General features: G+C 37.9%; 2 protein-coding genes and 1 long non-coding RNA gene across 4 annotated transcripts; 1 reads left to right on the top strand and 2 right to left on the bottom strand.

Annotated features, from left to right (window-relative positions):
• Positions 1 to 2,658: 2,658 nt before the first annotated feature.
• On the bottom strand, positions 2,659 to 9,577 carry LOC137721338 (uncharacterized). 2 transcript variants are annotated; one of them, XM_088698993.1, is made up of 7 exons: positions 9,365 to 9,577; positions 7,530 to 7,648; positions 7,344 to 7,414; positions 6,131 to 6,408; positions 5,891 to 5,969; positions 5,299 to 5,407; positions 2,659 to 2,915 (listed from the first exon to the last, which is right to left on the bottom strand). In XM_088698993.1, the coding sequence occupies exons 3-7, from the start codon at positions 7,363 to 7,365 to the stop codon at positions 2,831 to 2,833; spliced, it is 573 nt and encodes a 190-aa protein (XP_088555119.1). In that variant the 5' UTR covers positions 7,366 to 7,414; positions 7,530 to 7,648; positions 9,365 to 9,577; the 3' UTR covers positions 2,659 to 2,830. The 2 variants fall into 2 exon arrangements, with proteins under 2 accessions (XP_088555119.1, XP_068316539.2); XM_068460438.2 differs by having other exon boundaries at positions 6,131 to 6,415; positions 9,365 to 9,574.
• A 2,387-nt stretch (positions 9,578 to 11,964) lies between these two features.
• Positions 11,965 to 14,705, bottom strand: LOC137720586 (uncharacterized). The gene is made up of 5 exons (XR_015965615.1): positions 14,563 to 14,705; positions 14,326 to 14,386; positions 13,677 to 13,790; positions 12,611 to 12,861; positions 11,965 to 12,525 (listed from the first exon to the last, which is right to left on the bottom strand). It is a non-coding gene; the product is annotated as an uncharacterized LOC137720586 (long non-coding RNA).
• A 565-nt stretch (positions 14,706 to 15,270) lies between these two features.
• Positions 15,271 to 17,608, top strand: LOC137720585 (putative mitochondrial adenine nucleotide transporter BTL3). Its single transcript, XM_068459677.2, has 4 exons — positions 15,271 to 15,770; positions 16,041 to 16,344; positions 16,596 to 17,063; positions 17,176 to 17,608. Exons 1-4 carry the CDS (start codon positions 15,271 to 15,273, stop codon positions 17,248 to 17,250), a joined length of 1,347 nt encoding a protein of 448 aa, XP_068315778.2. The 3' UTR covers positions 17,251 to 17,608.
• Positions 17,609 to 24,778: the final 7,170 nt, after the last annotated feature.

Below are 24,778 nucleotides of genomic sequence, written 5' to 3'. Positions count from 1 at the left end.
CCTCTGACTAATGCATCAAGCACAGGACACCCACCCGCACGTCTGTCTCAAAAATCCTCTCCCCAAATTCCTGACGAATGTCACCCTCTCAACCCTTATGTCGCCCTTCCCTCTCTCTCCCCGAGTCAAAGCCTAGATCCAACCCAAAGAGTGAAGACCCGTTCTTAAGCCCAGTGGCAATCTTGTAAATGAAGCGATCTTTGGGCTGAAATCAGGTCGGTGGTAAACTCGTAAATAAAGTGAAATTGAGGCAAAATTGCACAGTGCCATCCTCCCCCCTACTTTAGACTAAAGTAATACAATTTTTCTTCAATAATCCGAACTACTCAATAGTACGAGAAATGAATGATCATTATTGAATTGAGAAATTTTTCTTCTTGCCAATACAATGGATTAAAACTGAACTAATAGTCCGGATTCCTAAAAATTCAAAGACAAACGCTAATTTATGATTTTCAAAAGAAAAAAAAAATTATATATATATATTAAAAGAATGATCTGACAATTGACTTGGCAATATCTTGATAGGGATAAATGGCGCAATGGGTTTTACTAAGTACATATTAAACGTAGTAGTATAAATGGAACAAACTTGTTCTCTAGATGGTGGTCATTTGTACGAGTAGTATAAATGGAACAGACTCTTCGTCCAAACTTAATCAAACGGTAAATGGTCATTTGTATGAGTGTTGCCAGTTTTAGATTAGAGGGGTTTTGGATTGTTAATATGGGCTTGAGGTTTCAATTTTCTCACATTACTCTAAAGTTTTATAATTGTACCAAGTTACACATCTTGTGTATTTAAACGTCTAATTCTCTATTAAATTGATAAGTTTTTTAGTCAATTTAGTACAAAGGTGACCTACGTGTCAACCTAATTACGAGTTCCATGCTCACTATGTCATTTATTTAATAAAGATTCAAATAATTCGTTAGACAAAAGACATAAATTGATACAATTTTAAAACATCAATGTCGAATTTGAAAATGATATAACACAATGGCCCAATTTGAAAATCACTTCCAACCTAAAGTAGGGGTTCAACACAGGCAGGTTGGGTTTCATTTGGGTTCATTTGGGCTCGGGTTTAATTGGGTTAGGGTTTACTTGGGTTGGGTTCGGGTTGCCCAACTTTTTCAAGTTTAATCTTGTAACAACTTAGCTTCCAAGAATTCCTAAAAAAATTAAGCCAAGTAGCATCAAAGCTAACTAACCTTAACTTCATAAATCCATTTACTATAAAGCTTGCTTTAGGATTTTGAAACTACAAATATGGGCTGACTAATCAAAGCCTCTTATTCCCTAAAAGCTTAAGTAATTATAAAGGGTAATTTATTAAAAAAAAATATATTAGAAAGCGTGTTGGTTTTTGGACTTGGCTTACTTGGGTGTAGTATGAGCATTAATTGAATATGGGTTACAATCTGGTTAGATTGGGTTTGGTTAGTCGGGTTGGATTGGGTTGGGGATGGATGGGCAAATAATCAACCTAACTCAACCCAATCAATAAATAAGTTGAAATTGGGTTGGGTTCGGGCAGGTTATAACTAAAAAAAAAAAAAAAACCCACTTGTTCTGGTTTAAAGTCGGGTTGAGCATGGGCGGGTTCGGATTGGCCCAACCCAAGTTGCACCCCTAACCTAAAGGGTGTAAATGTAGTTAACGCTATGTTTTCTCCAAATAGTTATTCAAGGGACGTCTTGCCTTTCTAAAATACACCACTTTTGTTCCTAATAGTCATGTTTGGATTTTGTATGGCTTTTGATATATAAAATTTAATCCAAATTAGAAATCATTTAGCCATTCGATTATTAAATTGAAAACTTAATTGTTTTTTCGGCAACCATGCCAATTTTATGTTTGTCATAATTAGATAATGAAACATTTTCCGATTTAGATGAAATTTATAAAGATAATCTATGAATGAAGATTTCAATGTGTGATTAACATCATCTTAAGTTACTAACTAATGAAAGCTTGAGCGCTCCTCTATATACACACAAGTGATATTCTAAACTAAATCAATCTAAACGAAAGTAGATTTAGACTTAGATGCAAAAGAAGACTCGCACCGCTCTAGCCAACTTGGTTGGACATAGATCTTATAGATATTAATAGGGAACTTTAATGAAAAGCTCCCGATATTATTCACTTTAACGAAAAACCACATTTTTACACTAAAAAGTTAATCCTGATACTATTCACTTTACCCTTTATTTTGTCCTTATCGTTAAAACTCAAAGTTTTCAAGTCATTTTCATTAATTTGCCCATAGGAACTTTAACAAAAAGCTTCCGGTACTGTTCACTTTAACGAAAAACCACATTAATAACCTAGATTGCGAGTGTTTGGTTTCTACTCCAAGTTGTTTATTGGAAATAGAATAATTTTTTACAACCAAAAATTCGAATGGCTGCTTCTTTTCAGAAACCAGAGTAGGTTAGAACGTATTTTTTTTCAGTTTTGAACACCAAACAAAGATGAGAGAAGCCTCCAATTCCACTAGACGACTTTTCTTTTTTTTTTTTTTTTTTTTATTCTCTAAAGGATAGATTTGTTAGATTAGTGAGCCGACGGGTTTGAATCTACACCGTGATGCAAGGGCAACACTCATCTCCACCACTCAGAAGGCCTCTTGCGCAATAGACGACTTGATGAGTAAAGAAGCATTGCCTATTAATATCTTATGAAGAGTCAAGGAGATTATCCAAACTAAAAATATTGCAACAAGACACCGTAAAGTATCAATATTTACATTATGAACAAGGTTACTTCAACACTAGTGCATGAGACGCAGCAACAGCAGAGCAGCTAAGTAAGCGTCGCGAATCAGATGGCATCGTGAAAGAAACCGTCTGCATTCTGCCTAACTCTCAATGTCAGATATATCAAGATCATTGTCCCCAAACTTGACCTGCAAAACAGAGATTGCTGATCGTCATTGATAACAACGGACAAGAAAAGTGAAACCGGATTCCTGGGTTTACAACATACGTTAAGACCAAATACTTACGCACATCAATACTTGTACAGGTCATTTCAAACTTTCAACAGCGCATCAGCACCCGTAAAGATTGAGGACACCTTTTTTTAGGGAAAAATACACAACTTTTTGCAAATTTTCAATCAAAATAGAACTCATTTCACTAAAGAGATGCAAAACAGACCGAAAAAAGAAACTCGCTACCTAAGTTCCAATCCACAGAGCACACATTGGTGTAGAGCAGTAGAATAACCACAAAGATAAGAAAGTATAATATGATTATACAAAATAGTATCGATAGATTAATATACTTAGATTTGCAATTTTGCATGTAGTCCTTTAAAGCCTACCCCATTACTATCTGCAGTTCCCCATTCTATTTCAGATCCAATGCCCTAATTTTTCCTCCGTTTTTCTTCTCTGACAAAGGATGCCAGCCCAGAAAAAAGCTGTATACAAAAGATTAGGAACCAAAAGAAAAATAGAACCTAACCGAAGAAAGAATTAAGTTGCAGGTGTCTTCCTAGTCCATTCAACCAGGTTGCAAGTTGAACTTCAAGTCCATTAAAGAATTCTCCGCATCATCAATAGCTCTGCCATTCCACCCAAACCGTAAGCACCAAAAGATGCAAAGAGGGATAACTTTTCACTAGCTTCACCTCTTCGCGCAAACAGCAGGCCATTCAGAATATGAAGGTCCATAACTCCTGGCTATGGAACAGTAGGCAAGAGAAGGGCCACAGATTCTGCTGGTGCCTTACTTAGAAAGCACCAATTAGCAACACACCACATATTTTTTATATCTATAATTTTCTATATTCACTACAAAATATGGCCTCCCTGATTGAACTGGCTGTGCGCGGACTAGAAACCATGTATTTTCCTAGCACTTTACACACTATGACTGATACTCACTACCCATATCTCTCATGTTGATCTTAAAAACTAGAATGGTGTTTTCAAATTTGTCTACAAATCCAGCAACATATTACATCTCATCTATTTCATAATTGTTTGAACTCTGAAGCTCAATATCAAAAGCAGACACACTAGACCAAGAAGGATGAATAAAACAACAGTGTATGACCCTTTCATCCCAGTATTGGCCAAGAATCTTCACTATCCCTTAACTCTTTCACTCAGAAAACATTATCTTCCTCTATTTGAAGCAATTTTCCCCTGCTTACTGAATTATAAATGGTGAAGGTTCGACATTACATTTTTTGTAGTCAGCATCCTGTTTCTGGAGCTAAGCTTTTCCATAGTAGGCGACCATGCAGCCTCTTTCTTCTTTCTAGGGACCAACCTTGGTAGAAGAACTAGGGAGACACTGCAGTTTACGCCCTTTATTGGTTATGCATATTCCCCAACTGAAGGATATGAGGTTTTGATTGCATATGTAGATAGCAATATCATTCTGTTGCATCCATTTCTATCGGAAGGTTAGATAGTGCGAACATTCTATCGGATTTTATTTCCAAAAATCAAGGGAGAATTAAAAGAACAAAAAAAGTTGTGGTTGTTAGATGGATGTCTAGATATGAAAGGGGAAATCTTGTCATGCAAAAAAGCACAGATTGAACTGTAGCTTACCCATCACACCTACCAGAATTTAATCTAAAAAGGAGGTGCACCAAGAAGTACAATCTAATTTGCTGCAAAAAAATTCATGCACTAACAAAATGATTGAATCATACCTTGGATTTTTTTTTTTTTTTTATGTAAATCATACCTTGTATTGATGGAGTTTAAAAAGGGTTAATTCCAAAGGAAATCATTGTATCAATAATAACTTAATGAATTTACTTCTCATTCAATAATATTACACTCAAATATATATAATGATGCACATCTAAAGAAGAAAGGTTAGAAGGAAGACCTGAGGTCCTACGTTGGCCTCTTATAACATTGAGCATGAAATGGAATCTGAGCACTCAACGATCTATGTTAATGCAAAATAATTGAAAGCTTGAATATTCAGATTAATCAAACCCTAAGATAAATGCCTCTCCATCCTACTATTGTTCTGAGAATTATATTTTGTCCAATCGAGTCAAGTACTAATTTAAAACTAGTGATGGTAAAATGTAAAAATTAGACCATTGAGCTTTGCTATTGACAGCAAAACAAGAAAAACATTAAAATGTCAATATTCCTCATCTCATTGTTGTCATGATAAACTACACTTGTCTGATCAAGTCAATTACTGGTTTAAATTACTCATGACATGTAGTAAAACTAATAGTATTTTGAAGGAAACATTTAAAAAATTTTAAACCAAATATTTAAGCAGCTTCTTTGTTTTACTACTTACAAGATTGAGAACAAGATGACGACTTTTCTGGAATCAAATGAGGCAGTGCGTTTGCATCTTTTCCACCGGTTATTTGGCGCTTCATGAATTCTCTCAGTCACTGCGTTATCTATTGAAATATGAGAGTAAAAATCAACTTCCCATTTTATTAGAACGTGATCATCCAACCCAAAACCAATCGGCAGTGGATGGAGAGACCCAAGATTGTTTAAACTATTATGAAAGGCTTTAATTCTCCGATAAAAGAGAAGTTTTATGGACAAGTCAAACATATGTATCCCTTCCATTAAGTGACAGATGACTCAACCTAGTGCTGCTAGAGAAATTGATTGTATCGATGCAAAATGCATCTTATACAGGAGACCCTAGAAGATATGTCCAATATATGTGTCCCTTCCATTAAAATAGATGTGCAATATTCAACCCACTACATCCAATTAGAAAACATCGTTAAGACTATATAAGGGCTTTCTCACCAGGAGGATATCCTAGCCTTATTACTTGCAACGATGTATGGAAAAATAATGACTCACCGATTAATAATTTAGAAAATAAACTGTACAAATTTGAAGGTATAGAAATGTTTACATACCTCTTGAAGTGCCATGGTTGAATAGAAGCTGCAAAAGTTTCCCACCAACATTTAGCCTTGCCTGTCTCCGAAATACTCTCTGACAGTGTTATGCCAATGACATTAAATTTACAAGGGTAAACAGAAAATGTCAAAATCAATAGCAATCAATGTATAGTAGTATGATATTTTTCGACCACCCCCAGTTTCAAGTTTATTCTAGATAATATCAAGGATATAGCATAAGCTATTGTAACTTACCGCTAGTAAGCCCTCACGTTTTAAACTTTCAACAGCTTCCTCTTTCGACTCTGGTGCTTGAATATATCCCTTCTCCAGATCTATCTCAATGATGCATGGGGGATGAGAATCTGCCCTATTTGCTTGTAAATCATTGTAGTTCTGGCAACTCAGCTGAGCATCCATGCACATCTGACCTTTAGATGAACTAGAAACTTCTGAAAAGTTCAAAAATCCGAACACTGAAGCGCATGGTAGACGGTTGCTTTCTGTGGCTAACATTGAAATGCTATAGACATCTGTGGTCTTCACAAACAGAAAACTTCAAAGTGTTGCGAAACTGAAACAGGAAAGCCTTACTTGAAACAACAACAATGAGAACATCAATGAGATTTTTTTAGTTTTGTGTAAACAAACTATGTGACATAAAAAATAACAGCAAAAAAACTAAGTGATTCAAGAATAACAAAACGGGGTCTCCACTAGGAGCCAATACTGATAACGGAATCAGGAAGCTGAAGTAGATGAGTCTTCAGAAACCCCATGCCACCAACGCGGGTCAATGAGAGAATCCAAAAAAAAAAAAGGAAAAAAAAAAAATTATTGATATATTTTATGGCATAACATTGTGAAACAACATATAGTTGGTTAAGTCAAATGGCTCTGTCTAGGTATATGATGAAAACATCAATTATTCATACATGTCTATGTCATCTGATGAATTGCAAGGAAGGTAGACTTAGATGTCAAATTCTACACATATTTTTAGTTCCTAATGTAATACAAAATCACACATCAGTAGGTGTATTCATGTTTTTGGTTTATCAAGTGGCCTTCAATGTGATCTAATGATCCAACCGTCCATCTGTTAACATTATCCAAGGAAAAAATAGCTACAACTAAATCAGATGACATTTAGTCACTAAATATGATCAAATAAACAAACACAGTGTTCCCAAAAACAGTGAACATGATAATCAAATGGTCCAACGATTTCCATTTCATTTGATTTTTTGCAAGAATGATTCTTATATAACTTTACAAAATTTAGATGGTTTGGATCATTGGATCACATTGCAGGATGGACACAATAATGCTTTCCCTTATACTTCTTAGAAAACAGGACCCCTCTTAAGAAGGGGACTATGCTTTATTAAATTAGCAATGAAACCAACACAAACCCACAAATAGCATAATACTATTCAGCAAAATTTTAATTGTTAGGAGGACTTACATGTGAGCTGTGAAGGGGACATCTTAGCCTTGCTTGAAGTGGAGCCTTCTCTAACAGAATAGGAAGAATATCTGAAACAAAATGCCAGAAATGTTGAAGAATTTAACAGAGCGTACATAGCCATCAAATTGAACTAATTGCGACAGCTGTCTTTTTTCCTTAGTTCGGAGAGACAGAGAGAGAGACCTAGAGAGCAATGCTGGTCGATCTCTTCAAGAGTTTGCCTTAGCAACTCAAAACTTGAATAGCTAGCAGGTAAGCTGCAACATCCATCCACAGTTCCTTGGATCAATGCCTGCATAAAACTGTACCTCAAATAAAATTTAGCATCCAACGTATGATATTTGGTTGGAATAGATATCATGACTGGAACAAAACCAGTGTCATACAAATGATTTACAGGCCTAAGAGAATTCCCAGAATTAAAAAAAAAAAAGGAGATAAGTTAGTTCTGTTTTTTCCTGGTTGCCTTCTCCCCTTTTGGTCACTAAAGGGTAAGATAATTGGTATTAGACAACGTTTTTGAGGATTGGGGCTATTCATCCCATAACACTCAAAGTTTCATTCTTGCACTGAACAAGCAAGATGCAACATTCAGCACCGGAATCCATCTTTTGTTTTAAATCATTTCAGCAACATCAAAGCATCACATATACCTCCAACAATATATCTAATATACGGATAGTTAGAACAACAACAACAAAGCCTTTTCCCACTAAGTGAAAACATATGGATAGTTACTGAAGAATAATCTGAAACAAGCTTAATATTAGTAAAGGTGACGTAGACTTGCCATTCGAAAGTTGAACAAGCATATTACAATCACCAGCAAAATAAAATTCGGTTGGAAAGCACTGGGCAACCTTGATGTGCCACATCAGCGTGACCATGTGCGGATGTGTACTGTTAGTTGCAATTTAGTTAGGCTTAGTCATTTAAGTCTAAACCTTAACACTGATTCAGTGGTAATTAATCAAGTTCAGTTGAATAAAATTCATTGGGATTTCCGTGTTATCTCAAGAGCTCTATTCACAAAAACCCTTACTTGTTCTCTGATTCTCACTGACTAGCGTAGAAATCTTTGATGTCGGTAAGATTCCATGAATGCAATCAATATCAACAGCAAGAATTGTAAAAGAGTGCTCTAATTCTACTAATCTTCCCTTTGATATTCCCTTCATTCCAACATGATTGTCCTAGTCCACCCACCCACCAACGGTGAAATGAAAATCTCTATCAACCAGCTAGCTGTATGTTAATGTTTTGACCCACAAAAAGAAATGTGAAATTACAATTGATGGTGCCACTTAGTACTACCGTCTAGTGGTATTCCTCTTCACTTGCAAGTGAGAGCTTTTAGATCCGATTTTCACCAAAGGCAAATTTGAATCACATTATTGCTAGCCCATTGAGGCTAAGCCCACCCCCTCCTCCAAGGTAGATAATATCGTTTGTTAAAATAAAAAAAATTACAATTGATGGCCGAGGCGGCAATCTGAAGTTTTATGTCAAATTTTGTACTTCTTCATTCAAATTTTTCTTGAAATTGATGTCAAATTTGACTCCTAATCACAAAGCCTTCAAATCCAATTAGCAAATAACACTTCGGTTGGATAGAATTTTGATTTCAAATATGCAGACATTCCACCTAGGATTTAACATGGCCTTTGGATATGCACTATCTATGAAAAACTCGGATTTATCTTCCATACTCCGTATCATTTAATGATGATTTGGGTATCATTTAATGATGGAGTATGGAAGTCGGAGCCAAGAAACTAACCCAGAAAATACTAAACATAAAGATGTCCAGATTAGCCACCATTGCAGCCATGAGAAAACCAGCTTTTTAAAGTTGTTGGGTGTCTCCAAAATTCTAGGCAGATTGTTAGGTGAAAGATGATTTGTTGTTTCAACTTGGAAATTTAAATTTCTCACAAGGTGAGAGAGTAGAGAAATTCAAAAATGCTACCTAAAACTAAAAAGTAGAGAGAGAGAGAAAATGTGATCGGAAATGATACCTTATCGGAATCGGAGGTATTAACAGCCGCCATTGCAGCAAGTTTGTAATTGCAACGAGATTAGGTCTCCGTCCCACCACTATGAGTCACCCGCTACTGCTTGCTTTTCAAGTTTCTGCAATTTCAAGAATCCATAGTCTTAGAGAGAGAGGGGAGTTAACGTTAAATGGGATGAAGGAGAAGGAGGGCTTTGCATTTTAGCTTTGTTCTTTTGTAAATGGCGCGATTCGAAGGAAAGGCTACTGGCTGTGACGTCATCCCCCACTCGCTCGACAAGTTCCATCTAATCCAATTGTATCTACCTACTGACCATTTTGTCCCTGGCCCTTTTTTCTGCAACTACTGTATATTTGAAATTAAATTATGGGGTTTTTAGATCTGGGGCCAAAAATATAGAGTGTTTTTAAGAGTGATTTCAATTATCTAATTAAATATTTTTATTTCTTTTATACTCATTTTATATTTTTTAACAATATTAAAAATCAATTAAAATCTTTTAATATTATGCATTTTCCAACTCCAAAATATCTAATTAATATCTTATAACAAAAAAACTAATATACAGGTTTTACGGCGAGAGGTTAGAACTTTTGATAATGAAATGATTTTGAAAAGTTTTGTTTTTGCCCACTCACACTTTCTATTTTGCGCCCCTCCAGGTTCTAGTTAGAAGCAGCTTTGGTGGTTCACGAGGACTTGACGGTGGTTCTGACAGAACATCACAAATGTAGGATCACCTTTGGGTGTTGTGTAATTAGTATTCATTCTTCTGGACTACACTTAGGCTTTATGTGCTCTGATTATGTTTATCCCATTTAGTTTCACACTAGTGTGTTACTTTAACTAGTTTATTTTGTAGTTTGGTTTTTATTTATTTGTACGTTTATTATTATCTTTTACTTCCGCACTATGCACATGGCTACGTCACCCTCACGTGACGCCCAGCACGCCTTGATTTTGATCGGGGTGTGTCAAATAAAGTGACGACGAGACGTTTGGGAATTGAGATTACGAGTTGCTGGGACTTTGGGTGGAAGTGAACGATCTGATCTTGTTTCCCTTAGTCTTTATTTGACATTTTACGTGAGGATAAATTGGTAATTCAATTTTTTAATAAAGAGTGGATGTAGAAATAAGACAGAGAGGTGGTAATAGTAGCACTCTAAAATAATTAAATTTAAGGAATTGGACTTATTTTAATAAACTGGACTATTCTTACTATTGGCTCAAAAAATTGGACTTATACCAAGTTTTCCCTTAAATTATATATATACTAACATTTGCCTACATACCTTGTGTGTATGAACACATTTTTTTAGAAATGAGAAGGAGAGAGGGAGAGAGAGAACGTGGGGGAGTGGGAGGTTTTTTTATTTTTTTTTATTTTTTTAATATTGGAGGTATTTTAACATCACATGTAAGTGAGGCTTCAATAAAACACAGTAAAATTTTGACCTGTGAAATTACATTATTGCCCTTCATTTTTTTTGTGTGATAGAAGACTAATTTGTCCTTCCATCCTCTTTTGGTTGACAAAAAGGGTTTTATTAATTAGTAGAGATTAATATATATTTATTTATTTATTTTTACATTGAAACTTAAAATTTTTAGCTCAGAAGCAGTTTTTTTGTCCCAACCCTTTTGTGTTACATTTTTAGCCGGAGATTATTAAAAAAATAAATTTATGATTATTTTTTAAAGTAAATTTAAAAATATAATAATAAATTATGTAGACTATCCTAATTTAATTTTATGAACACTTTAATAAAATAAAAAAAATTGATTCCGATAAATATTAAAAAATCACTAAACCGACATCATGAAACTCGTGAAACACTACACATGAAAGAATTTTTAAAAATTATTTTAACTATTGGATTTAAATTTGAATCATTTAATTTTTGTTATCGTTGGATTTAATCATATTAGAAGTTAGTCGTTCGATTCAATGAATTTTTAAATATAAAACTAAAAAAAAAAGTACACATATATAATGAGCCAACCTATTAACCCTGAAGGAATTTTGGCCTAAATTTGCCCTAGAAATGAGTTTTTGGTTAAAACTCATATTTGGCCCAAGGAATTGGAGCAAGTTGGAATAAGTTTAGAACTTAAAATTTAAATTTTAAGTTTAGAACCTAAAGATAGTGATTATATTGATTACATTTATTAAATGACCAAATTCAAAGTGAAATGTATATATCAAAAGAATTCACCATTTGTAAATTTTTAATTACGTAGAAAGAACTTGAGAATATATTGCTGCACATCCAAGATAGTTTTTGCTTTTTTGACACTTTGTGCAAACCATACCATTAGTTTAAGAACAAACAATCTTCTCTTCACCAATCACTCACTCATCTTCTTTCTTCCGAACAAAGAACAATATCACTACCATCTTGTTCAACATATACCTAAACTAAGTGCAAGCTCCCCCCTGTTTTTTACAAATGGCCAATCAATTTGTCGCTTTCTGTCGCTAATTAATCAACGATTTGTCTAACTTATGGTGTGAGCAATTGAACTAATTCACGTCGTTTAAATTTTAATTCCGAGATGCAACCACAAAAGCAAAACCATGTAGGTATACATTAAGGACATATCGAAAAAGATGGAGGGCATTTTAATATTTAAACCTTGAGCAAAAGGTGAATATCTTGTGTACGGTTTTAACTATTTGCTAGATATTTGTCTTCACGTAGCAATTTTGGTGCTCGTGAAGCTTTAATGTAGAAAGAAAAGAGACAAAAAAGTAGCAGAAACATGAGAGAATAGGGGGTCACGGGTTTTTCTAACTATTTCAGAGACTCGTCCGACTTGTGAGTTGTGTCTTGACATAGGAATATCGTCGACAACCAAGTGCTTATAAAATTGATGGCGTTGGCGGTGCCCACGTATAAAATTGACATGCTTCAAATTCCCAGCAATTATTTGCTCGTCACCGATCGCACTCACCCTCTGCCTTTGATGACTATTCCTGGGCCAACTCCAACTATGGTGTCTCTAGACTGCTGGCATCTTCTATGGCTAATTAACCGGTAGCATCTAACCTTCCAGAATTAATGTGGAAAGAGCGATGCTCGGCTATTTTCAACGACAGGGCACCAAGCTTGTATCGGACATTGCATCAGTACAATCAATTTTCCTATCTCTCCATGGGCCTGCAGTACAGAGAACCATCACTTGCAAAGCCCCTCAAAGTCCACTCATCAAAATTAATGTAGATAAGGCTTGGGTTCCAACTACCTGGGAAGCTCGCGCTGGAGTACACCCTGTAATTGTAATAGCTTACACCTGTGTCTCTTCCCTCCTCCTTCCTCAGATTCCTGTGACTAAGTAGTTCATTTCCTCCGGGATCCCAAGCAACCTCTTTTATGGGTGCATCATGTATGTAGCGGTCACTGGTTGGTTACCAGCCAAAGGCCACTCTTAACTTGCTTGTCACAACCACCAGAGAACACAGTAGATCCATCATCCTTCCAAGTTGAGCGCTAAACCTATATAGATAGACATATATCCTTCCCAGTTATATCACAGAATGTCCCTAATTGACATACATTGATCTAATGTGATCTCAAATTAAATCACATACTTTTGCATGCACAAAGATATGTATGTATCAGTAAAACTTTGGAATAGTGGTGATCCTTATTGAAAGGACTCTTATCTTTTTAAACGAGATCGTAGAATAACAGTACAAAAATTACTTGCTTAAAATCAACAACATATAACAATTCTAAAAGCAATTGTCCTTCTACACAGAGATTGTACCGTTTTTATCTAAGCAAAATTGTGCATCCAATTGTAACCGTAAAAACATTTTGCGTCCAATATATTTCTCACCGTTTATTTATTTATTTATTTTTTTTGTTATATTTAGTATTGTGTAAAACTACTCTTATCTCGATTCCTGAGTATATATCTAGAAACAAACAGCAAAACTATTGTTTGTTTTATATTCAACCAGAAATAACGCTAAGTTGCTATGAAGAGCAGAAGTTATGAATCATATCAGAGGGCCATGGCCGGATGTAAACGCCCCTAGCTCTGCCAGGGCCCAGTAGAGTGGTAAAAAGTTCCAAGTTCGAATTCTATAAGCAAAGGCAGGCCATCTAGCATTTATAAACTCATCTCGGATATTTCTAATTCATACCCTAGTTATAATTAAAAACTATAGTTGACACATTGTTGCGAATGGATGTATCCTTAATTACACAATATGTTGGAATTCAAACTTGCGAAACAAAATAATTTGACTACCAAACTAGTCTCATGAGAGAGAGAGAGAGAGAGAGAGAGAGAGAGAGATTACCGGTTGGTCGTGGGGGTATGGATGCCTTGGCCACACTAGCAAGATTTTGTCCACTCTGGTGTATCTCCCAGCATTGCACCTAAACACGGGCATACCAGCAGTCATTACTTAATCCTACCAATAAACTGTGTTTGGTTGCAAAGACAAGACAAGAAATTATAAATTCAATCCAATCATGTATCTACTTCAGTTCCCATGAATCATACATACATATACATAAGCAATAAGCATACTTATTGATTTTCAAGGATTGAATTGTATTTCACTCGTATATTCTTTTACAATTGTACAGCAATATATAAGAGGATTAACCTCTTGCTCCTCTTGCTTTACGCCACAACAGGTGGCTTAGGAAAAAATAAAATAACAGCCCCTTGAATTAAGGGAGTTGATTAAGGGAGTTGACACCCTTGAATTAAGGAAGAAAGCACCCTTGTATTACGGAAGTTGTCTGGCTTAGGAAAAATAAATAACATTCCCCTGACTTAAGGAAGAAAGCGACTTCCAATAATACTGTAGTAAATAATTATACGTGAATCCTAATCATATATTATATTGCCTGGTAGTCTGATGACAGAAATTGAATCCGATCGAATCCTATAGAAAAACTTTCTTAGCAACCAAACGGAATGTAAGGCTACATACATACATAACTGGTTGTCCCAGAAGGTGGTGGCCAGAATGTTGCTCTTGGGACTTTAGCTTAGGCTCTATAGCGAGTCATTAAAACATCTCATAGTCCATCAAAAACAGCTAAATCAATTCACAACCCCTCAAACCCAATTCACCCAATCGAAAAACCAATCCAAAGAAGACAACTTTGAGGTCAAAAAGTTAAAAAATTCAAAAAATTAATCAAATATTTGACATGGGTGATGGGTTCAACCTCAGTTTTTGTGACAGTGTGCACAAATTTGTGCTTGAAATCAGCTGCCTGCTTGCTTGAAGAGCTCTCAATCTTCTTCTTAGCGACAAAATATCCTATCTTTCTGTTTGAAGAAGTGCCGCTGCTCTTCACGCTCAGCACTCCCGACTCGCTGGGGGGAAAATTGACAAAGAAATTGATGGAGTGGTCTGCAGAAAAAGGAGAGGAGACTGATTTTGCCCGGGGAAATTTGACCCGTTCGATGTAGCAGATTACCCGGTTCTACGCGTGAGCTCGCCCAATCTCAGCCGTCAGATTCTGGTCCGATTATTTTATGGTTTGTAAGGAAAGGCAGCAAGTATTTGGAGGTTTGGGGGTTGGTGGGATCCAAAGTTCCAAACAGAAAGGGTTCAATCAAGCAATCATCCAAACCAGAGATACTGAAATGAAGTGAAGGCGATGGGAACCAAGCACCAAATCCACCATCGCCCTTCACCAATTCAAAATTCCCACCCGTCGCTTTCATTTCCCGCAACAATTCCAAACATTCTCTCTAATTGTTCCATTCTCTCTCTCTCTCTCTCTCTCTCTCTCTCTCTCTCTCTCTCTCGTCCTCTTCAAGCTTCCTTCCTCCCCCTCTTCTCTTCCCCACTCTCTTATTAACCCCTAAATGTCGTTAGTTCCCACGCTCCTCCACCCTTCTACGACGCCGTTTTCACGTCCCCGGAAATGCTCCCACCCGACCACTCCAGCTTCAACCTCCTCACCCGTTTCATCAATTCCTACCCGTCCGATCCCGATCCCGATCCGATCTCCCTCGGAGGACTGTTCCTGCACCCCAGCAACACCATCCCTCCTTCCTTCGTTTCTTTGATTTCTCACCGTACCCGTTTGCGTTCCGGTTCCGGTTCGGCCTGTTGTTTAAGGCGCCACTGCCACAAGACGCTGCGTTTTGAAGGTTTAAGACGAGGTGGTGGCGGCGGGTTGCTTTTGTCTGTGAGCTTGTCGATAAAGGGGAGTGAAAGGGATGGTGGTGAGGAAAGGTATGTTCGGGAATCAGGACAAGTCCTGGGGCAAAATGGGGATAAAAGCTTTTCGTCCTCGGAGGAGGAGGAGGCCGCCATTGTGGCGGTGTTCGAGGGTGAGGGTGAGACTGCACGGAAGGGATCGGGTGCTATGAATACCACCAAGCATCTTTGGTCTGGAGCTGTTGCTGCTATGGTTTCAAGGTTCGATCACTCTAAACCCGACTGAAAACTTTGGACTAAAAACTAAATTTATATGACTCCATTGGAGTTGGTCTATAAATGGAAAACAAAAACCCAATTGTCAGTTTCTGTTATCTTGTGATTTTGAAGCAACTAAAGATGGAGCGCCCATTTCTCTTTTCGATGTGATTTTGGTTCTGAATCATTTGTTATGCTTTAATTTGGTTAATGGTACATCATATGCTTCTCCAGGACTCAAAAGAAACTTCTTGGTGTTTTCTTTTTTCTTAGGACGTTTGTTGCTCCTCTTGAGAGGCTAAAGCTGGAATATATAGTTCGAGGTGAACAGAAGAACCTTTTTGAGCTCATCAGGACGATTGCAGCTTCTCAAGGGCTGAAGGGATTTTGGAGAGGAAATTTTGTCAATATTCTTCGCACGGCACCCTTTAAGGCTATCAATTTCTATGCTTACGATACTTACAGAAATCATCTGATGAAATTGTTTCGGAATGAGGAGTCCACAAATTACGAGAGGTTTCTTGCTGGTGCCGCGGCTGGAATTACAGCCACTTTGCTCTGCTTACCTATGGACACGGTATGTTGCAACCTTCTACTGTTATTTGGTTCAGCTGATTTCATCTCGTAAGCACTTTTTTCCTGGTTTCTCTCTTAATTTGTGTTCAAATTATTTCTTCTTCAACTTTGTAGTTCAATGTGCAGAATAGGATTGATCGTCTATGACCCACACTTTTATAGGTCACACCGTAAGAGTGTGCATAGTCTGAATTCTATTGCTTGCACTTAAGAATTGGCCCAAGTCCTATTCTAAAATGTCAATTCTTTCAGATCAGAACAAAGATGGTAGCACCTGGTGGAGAAACCTTGGGTGGTGTAATTGGTGCTTTCCGCCACATGATCCAAACTGAAGGGTTCTTTTCGCTTTACAAGGGTTTACTACCCTCGATTGTGAGCATGGCACCTTCAGGTGCAGTTTTCTATGGTGTTTATGATATACTGAAATCAGCTTATCTGCATTCACCTGAAGGGATGAAAAGGATCCAACACAAGAAACAAGAAGGTGATAAACTGAATGCTATGGAACAACTGGAGTTGGGTCCCGTTCGAACATTACTATATGGGGCAATTGCCGGTGCTTGTTCTGAAGCTGCTACATATCCATTTGAAGTTGTGAGGAGACACCTTCAGATGCAAGTTCGGGCAACTAAGTTAAGTGCTTTCGCAACTTGTGTGAAAATTGTTGAGCAAGGAGGTGTACCTGCTCTTTATGCAGGATTAACACCAAGCCTATTGCAGGTATGGTACTCTCACGATTCTTTAGATGAGAACACATCTTTTGTCGAGCCCTTTTGTCATTCGATCAGGTTTGCGGTGAAGTTTCTTGACCTGTTTCTCATGTGCTCACCAGGTTTTACCATCAGCTGCTATAAGTTATCTTGTATACGAGTTCATGAAGATTTTTCTCAGAGTAGAGTCGACGTAATAGTTTTCAATCCAGATCAAGGTCCAAAGGTTCTTGTCGAGAATGAATAGTTTGGTTGTGTTTCATTTCTTGTTTTGTGTTTTCAATATGTACTTGGGAAAAAGAGAAGAAACAAGGCACAATGTTTCCGATGTTTTCTGTTGACTAACAGAAAGTTTGCTGTAATTTTTCTTGGGATTTTTAGTGTCATTTGAGTAGCTAAAAGAGGACTATAACAGTCAAATATAGTGAAAGAATAAATAAGGGCAAGCTGATTGTTTGATTGTACTTGACCCGGGCGTATTATTATTTTGAGATTAATTGTTTTGTATTTGACTCAACCGACTCCACTGAATGAAAAAACATTCTGTTGTTGTAATTGTTTTGTAGTTGATTAGTATTTTTTGAGATAAATTAGCGAACTTACAGATGCTTGGAATTTGTTTGTCCTTTTTTTTTTATCAACGATTTTGTTTTTGTCTAATTAATCATTAAAATCATGAATAATGATGGGCATGAATGTTGTGGTAGATGATTGTCAACATACAAGGATCTGAGGCTCTGAGGAAGGTTTTTGCAGTTAATTAAAGGTGGGCTTTACTGTAATAAAACTGTAGATGGTACCCAAATAGAGATCACAATCTCTATAAGGGCGTGTCTAATGTTCGGACGAAGCGTGCGGACCATTCGTAGGGATGACGATCTAAAGGCCGAGAAGGGACGAGCTCACGAGTAGAACCGGGTTGTCGTGACCCGGTGTAATTAAAAAATTTTGAATTTTTTTTACTCAGTGGGTATCTTTCATCGGAGACAAGGAAAGAGAGGCAAAGAGGACGAGCTGGGGTGAGGAATGGACTTGAGGTGGATTGAAGATGCGTTGCAACTGTGACTTGGCAATCTTATACCTCTATTTTTTGTTCAATGAGTGTTTTTGTTGGCGAGGGAGGGAGAGAGGGTTACCTTGGCCTGGAAAGAAGGGCGGCAGGGTTCGATTTTAGTGTGGATTAATTGGGAGTTGGTAAATCATGTACCTTTACTTTTTTTCGATTCAATGGGTGTGTTTTTGTCGGAGATTGAGGGTTGTATAGGTGGGGAAAGAGAGGCAGAGAGAGGGAGGTGGTGAAGGGTGTAAGCGCTCAATTTCATGTGGATTAAAGATGTGCTTGGATTGGAGTTGATAAGGTTGGTTCATCTAGAACCTCTGAAGAAACCCCGACTTGTGAAGGTGAATCTATGGACAAATCCAGAACCTTTGTTATAATATGTGAACCATAATAAGAATGGTTGAAAGGTAACACTTCCCTCATTAAAGATGGACATACTCTCTTTAACGCAACGTCAAAAACGTGTTGATAACGTGTTGTCGGTATATTTAACTGAAGAATTATAATAGAGAGGGAGAGGGCGGCAAGCAGAGAGAAATGAGAGCATTTAGTGAATTATGGTGTTTGTATTATCTCACCTCATTATGCATTTACTTATTGTGGTAAAGAAGAAACACTACTTGACTTTCAAGTTATACATTACAATCTAGAAACTATCTTTATAAGGGCTTGTCTAATGTGCGGACGAAGAGTGCAGACCATCCATACAAACGACAATCTAAAGGTTGAGAAAAGACGAGCTCACAAGTAGTTGTGACCAGGTGTAATTAAAAAAATTTGATTTTTTTTTACTCAGTGGATATCTTTCATTGGAGACAGGAAAAGAGAGGCAAAGAGAGGGAGCTGTGGTGATGAATGGACTTGAGGTGGATTGAAGCTGCGCTGCAACTGCGACTTGGTAATCTTATACTTTTTTTTTTGTTTGTTCAATGAGTGTGTATTTGTTGGCGAGGGAGGGAGAAATTAGGGTTTGTGGAGCCAAAAATAATCGAGAAAAATATCGAGGCAACATGTGGATTCTAGGGTAAAAAGACAAAATTACCCTCGAGGAATACCAGAACTCCTACACTCAAGCAGTGGACAATCATGACTCAATCAAGGTCAAAAGTGCTCAAAATAGGTAATTATTCAAAACCTATTTCATCCATCCTCATCAAATCTTCTCCACAAGATAACCCTCAAATCATTCATTTCTAATTATATTAATTAGCTAATTAATTGATTTATTACCCAATTAATTTATTAATTAGCTAATAAATCATGAATATGATGTGATATAAAATAGCACACAAATTAAACCCTCTTTTTGACAATTGTAGTATGGATAAGTAGGAATCGTTGTAGGTCGGGAATTAGGAGGGATTGCTAATCTACTCAAATTAGACTCAATTACACTAAATTAGACTCAAAAACAGAAAACTAGACTCTAATAACTCAAAACAAACTAGAATGACTCAAAACATCACAAAACAAGTAAATTGACTCAAAACAGAAACTAAGAGTGATTTTGGATGAATTCTAACTTAACTTTGACTCAAAACACTAAAGGAAATAAATTAAAATAGGTTCTAACTAAGTAAAACACGAAATATTAAAGGAGGAATTGGTTTTGATGAATTTAAAGTAAAAGCAAATAGATTTAAAGACTCTAAACAACTTTGGACGAATTGGGTGTTTTAATGGGTGAATGACTAGCTAGAGGGTCCTTCTCCACACATGACACATATGCATACAAATTGATTTCCAAATATTATTCCAATAAACCATGAATGACAATGCCCCAAATTAATTGTGAACTGCACAAATTAACTATCAGATTTTCCTAATTTCATTGAATTGGACTCAGCGACGCAATCAAATTATTCTTATCAAGTTCCCTATATGAACAACATGATAGAGATACATATCAAAGATCATTAAGTTCTATGAAAATCATAAGCATTGACGAGGCATTTGTAACTATGAAAAGCATGATACTCTTGCTAGGAATTCACTTAACACAATCGTGACTAGCGACTTCCACTACTTGCAAATATAAGTTCATAACGATTAGGTGAAACTCCCTTATATTTTAGCATCAAATTCATGCATGCAAACTAAGTAGGCCTCCTTAATCAACATACAAGAATAAGTTATCAATCAAGCAGTTAAGTAAATTGCATTCATTTTTTTGCGAAACAATAATTGGATGAAATCAATTCATATCACATATATGTTCATGGCTTTGAATTCTCCTCTAGCCAAAACGAATTTAGCTCCTCATGTTCGCAATTAAACAAGTACAATTAAATTTAAACATTGAAAACAAAAGATTGAATACACCTAGAAACGCTCCAACAATCCAAACTTTGAATGGCAAGGCATGACTCCAAGTGTCTTCTCTCATTTCTCCTTGCAAGGCTGCGACACAAGGGTGTTTGTGTGTATGATGGATATGTGGTGTGAATTATGGTGAAGGATGGATGGATGGATGAATGGTTCCTTCCCTTATATGCGGCAGAAAGCATAGAAATAAAGGAAGAAAGGGAAACACATTAATTAAAATTTGGGAAAGATTTGCACTCCAAATCCTCAAGGAAAAAGGGTAAATAAATGTCAGAATCCAAGAGGAAAAGGGAAAAGGATATGCGGCAAGACCTAGAGAGAAAGGGAAAGAGGTTTGCGGCAAGGAATTGTTGTTCTAGAAGGAAGAGGGTGCGGCATCCCTTAAGGAATAGGATTAAGCCTTCTAGAAACATATATTTAAGTGTCCTAAATTAATTAGGAACCCCCCTAGCAGCTGGAACATAGGTAGTGTAGGATTAGGATTGGTTAAGACAAAATAAGGTAGTATGGCTCATGTTTCCTTCTTTCTTTGTTGAGCTTCAAATCTTCTTTGTCTTGAATTAATTCTTCCATCTCTTTAGCATATTCTTAGCCTTTCTTGAACTTCAAATTCGTTCATCCACCTTACTCCATGCATGTGCTATCCATTCCATTCCAAGACCAAAACTGCTCTAAAATGCTCCAAATTGTCTTTTCTTGCCCATTTAGCTAATTAGACCTATAAACACACGAAAATAACTTAAATCACTATAATAAATAGAAACTAACTAAGCAAATGCAAGGAAATAAACTAACAAAGTTGCATAAATGTGCTCCTATCAGAATCTCACCCAAAAAACCATCCAAGTGGCTGGTCCCAACGCGTTGCCAAGCCAAGCCTTAGCCTCACACCCACATGTGCAACATGCAGAGCAGCCCACTCTCGTGGCCCAGCCTGCTTCCGTGGTCCAGCCTATTCCTATGGCCTTCTAAGCAGCCTAAATTGGTCCAAGATTAGTTCAACCGTCCCGGCTTTAAATTTCCAGGCCTACGATTGAACCAGGGGCATTTTCACCATATTTCTCCATGAATTTGACATTTTCCAACTCAAATCTCATGCCTGGAGTCTACCCCACTTCCATTGCTTAAGGAGACGCATTTCTTCCAAGCTCTTCCAACCCAAATGAAGAACAACACTTGTCTCGATAAGTCTTAGAATTGACGAGCACCCTCGCACGACAGACGACCTTGGTGAATTAGCTCTTGTAGCGCATCGAGATGCAACGTAGTAGGACAAGGGCAAACGAAGAACCTCTCCAACAGCTTCTCGGCAAGCAGCCACTCGACCAGCCACGAAACGAGCGTTTGGGCAGTTTACATTCCCAATTGGGCCCCCGAGATAGCATATACTTCCGTCTTAGTGCGCTGAGAAGCATGCACTCTCTACTAGGCCCACAGACAAACATACATTCATGGTTGGGACCACACTCCGATAGTCAACATGAGCAACTCTCTAGGCAAAATGTTCATTTGCGGCTAGGCCTGCAAGGAGCACCCTTCACCTCACATCGGAGTAGGTAGCACGAAGGACAGAGAGAAGTAGTCACTCAGTCTAGCTCAAGCTCAATCAACAGCCTGTGAAGAATTCCCTCGCCTGCTAGGAACGAACCACATGCACCGTAACTGCGGCATAGACATGCCGATACCAGTAGGTCAAGACCGGGGGCAACCGAAAACTCTGTTACCCCCAACAAAGGCAAATTCAGGAAGAAGTAGAAAGGCTTCTAACCTAGAGATTGCACGATTTCCAACGCAACAAGGTCACTAACGAGGTGCTACGATGAGACATGACCAACATAAGCAGGTTACCCTTCATGAACGAGATTGAGCAAACAGAGCTTCCATGCAAGTTTAGCATGCCACATTTCACATCATTTAAAAGGGATGGAGACCTGGAGACACCTAAAGCATTACTGAAGCGCAATGATCCTCTATCGAAACAACGATGATCTCATGTGCAAGATATTCGCCACCATTTTACAAGGCGATGCGCAAGATTGGTTCTACACCCTAATGCCACAATCCATCTAGAGTTTCAACGAATTTTCTTTGGTTTTCACCAAAGAATATTCATCATATTGCTTAATTAAGAAAAAGTCCTACCACTTGTTCAACGTCAAGAAGAACCCAAATAAGTTATTTTGCGACTATGTGAAGAGGGTCAAAACAAAGAAGGCAAAGATAGTCAGATGCAACGACTCGATAGCTAGAACAGTCTTCCAAAAAGGACTCCTAGCAGACTACCCGCTGTTCGGAGAATTGATCACGAAAGAAGATTTAACTCTGGCAAACTTTTTCGCTCTAGCAGATAAGCATGCACTTTAGGACGAGGTTCGTCGATGCACATTCAAGGCAAATTCGAGCAATCTTGAATATGAAGTCCCCCATTACTCTAAAGGAGATTCAAGTTCTGACTGGACGAGCAGTCGCATCTGAAGCAGCAATAAGCTCTACCCTCATACGAGAAGAGCTGGAGGCCCAACTACCTGTATTCCACAGTTCAAAAGCTCTCATCGATGAGGAAACCAGCAACCAGAAATTCAAAAGCTAACTTTGGCGATAGTTGTTGCAACCCAGAAGCTCAAGTTATACCTTCAGACACATGCAGTCATGCTCATGACGCACTATTCTGCCTAATCTAGATGTGCAATAATAAAGGCGCAAACATTGGCGATGCAAAGTTTTTTTACGAACGCAATAACTCAGCTTAAAAGGCACGCCAATGCCAGACAAACACTAGAATGATACTTAGAAGCAAGTTTTGTCCTCGTCACCCTAGAAGATTCTACATATGAGTAACTTGTATTGGCAAGTTGAACACCACCTCCTACTGTGTGTCACATGGCCCTAGCTCCACGGTTCCCTACCACGCCTTCACACCTAGCCTAGGCGACGTAACAAAGCGACGCAACAATGCTCCGGAGGTAGCCGAGCATGCCTTAGCCAAGCCTACTTCGTTTGATGGAGACTTTTAGCATTTGCACATTGATAGCGAATCTAACTACAAAGGCTTGGAAACAGGCATGATCCTTGTCACCCTATACGGTTCGATGCTCGAGCATGTAATTACTCTAGGCTTTAAGGCATTCAACAACACAACAAAGTGCGAATCCCTATTAGCAGGCCTTCGAATGGCAAAAAACTTAGCAATGAAAAAGCTTGCAATTCATTTTGATTCTTAGCTAATCACCAACTAGACTACTAGGGAGTACACGACAAAACATCCAAGGTTGGCGTAATGCTTAGAGAAAGTATGCAAGCAACTTGAGGCATTTCAGACTTACACCCTCACTCAAGTTCCACGGGTAGACAACGCCCACGCGGACGTACTAGCCGACCTAAGCTCCACCATCGACCACCAACTTAAACGCTCTATCCCGGTGGAATATCTAGACAAGCCAATCATAGAGGCGGAGCTGGCAACCAAAGTGTCAGGTTAGTACAACTCCAAACTGACAAAGTTCTATTATAGACTATCTGGTCAATGACACACTCCTCACGGAAATGTTAGAGTCTAGAAAGCTCTGAATAAAGGCAGTACACTACTACATGTGGAATAGCATTCTCGCTCAAAGATCCTACACTCGACCACGTCTTCGCTGCCTAGCGTCTCCCGATAACCTAAAGGTTCTAAGCTCAATCCACGAAGACGTCTATGGAAATCATTTCGGAGGCTGATCCTTAGTGCGGAGGGCTCTTAACATAGGCTACTACTGGTCTACCATGCATCAAGATGCTAAGGAGTTAGTGCAAAAGTGCAACTACTGCCAATGCTACAAACCGATACCAGCGAGCTACACCCACAGATGAGTCATTGGCCATTCATGCAGTAGGCAATTGACTTGGTAGAGCCAATGCCGCCCGCCACTTGGGGCAGAGGCATGTTGATCGTGGCAACTAATTACTTCACTAAATGGGTAGAAGTAGAGCCCATGACAACCAAAACTCAGGTGAACATAGAACACTTCATATGGAAGATCATTATTTGCCGATTTGGCATTGCCCATCCATCGTCACCGATAACGGCCTTTAATACGTGGGCAAAGATTTGACGAAGTTTTTCCAAAAGTATGGCATCAAGCAACATATGTCCACATCGAGATATCATTTAAGGCAATGGGTAGGCCAAAGCATCCAACAAGACGATTCTCGATTGCCTCAAGAAATTCTTCTCTAACAAGAAGATAAAGTAGCCAGACGAACTCCCTGGATGTCAATGAGCATATTGCACGACCAAATGATGAGCCATTGGTGAGACTTCTTTCTCTTTGGCATTTGGTTCAAAAACAATATTCCTCCCA

The sequence above is a fragment of the Pyrus communis genome, chromosome 1, assembly GCF_041283825.1.
Source record: "Pyrus communis isolate YQ-2024b chromosome 1, ASM4128382v1, whole genome shotgun sequence".
NCBI lineage: Eukaryota > Viridiplantae > Streptophyta > Magnoliopsida > Rosales > Rosaceae > Pyrus > Pyrus communis.
The sequence above is the reverse complement of the archived record's forward strand: the minus strand, read 5'-3'. Positions and strand labels throughout refer to the sequence as shown.

Coding starts and splice junctions, on each gene's coding strand:
- LOC137721338 (XM_068460438.2), bottom strand. CDS start 7,644: ATGCAGGCATTGATCCAAGGAACTGTGGATGGATGTTGCAGCTTACCT. Junction 5,408..5,890: donor CAACCATGGCACTTCAAGAG/GTATGTAAACAT, acceptor ATATTTCAATAG/ATAACGCAGTGACTGAGAGA. Junction 2,916..5,298: donor GTCATCTTGTTCTCAATCTT/GTAAGTAGTAAA, acceptor TCTGTTTTGCAG/GTCAAGTTTGGGGACAATGA.
- LOC137720585 (XM_068459677.2), top strand. CDS start 15,271: ATGCTCCCACCCGACCACTCCAGCTTCAACCTCCTCACCCGTTTCATC. Junction 15,771..16,040: donor GTTGCTGCTATGGTTTCAAG/GTTCGATCACTC, acceptor CTTTTTTCTTAG/GACGTTTGTTGCTCCTCTTG. Junction 16,345..16,595: donor TCTGCTTACCTATGGACACG/GTATGTTGCAAC, acceptor CAATTCTTTCAG/ATCAGAACAAAGATGGTAGC.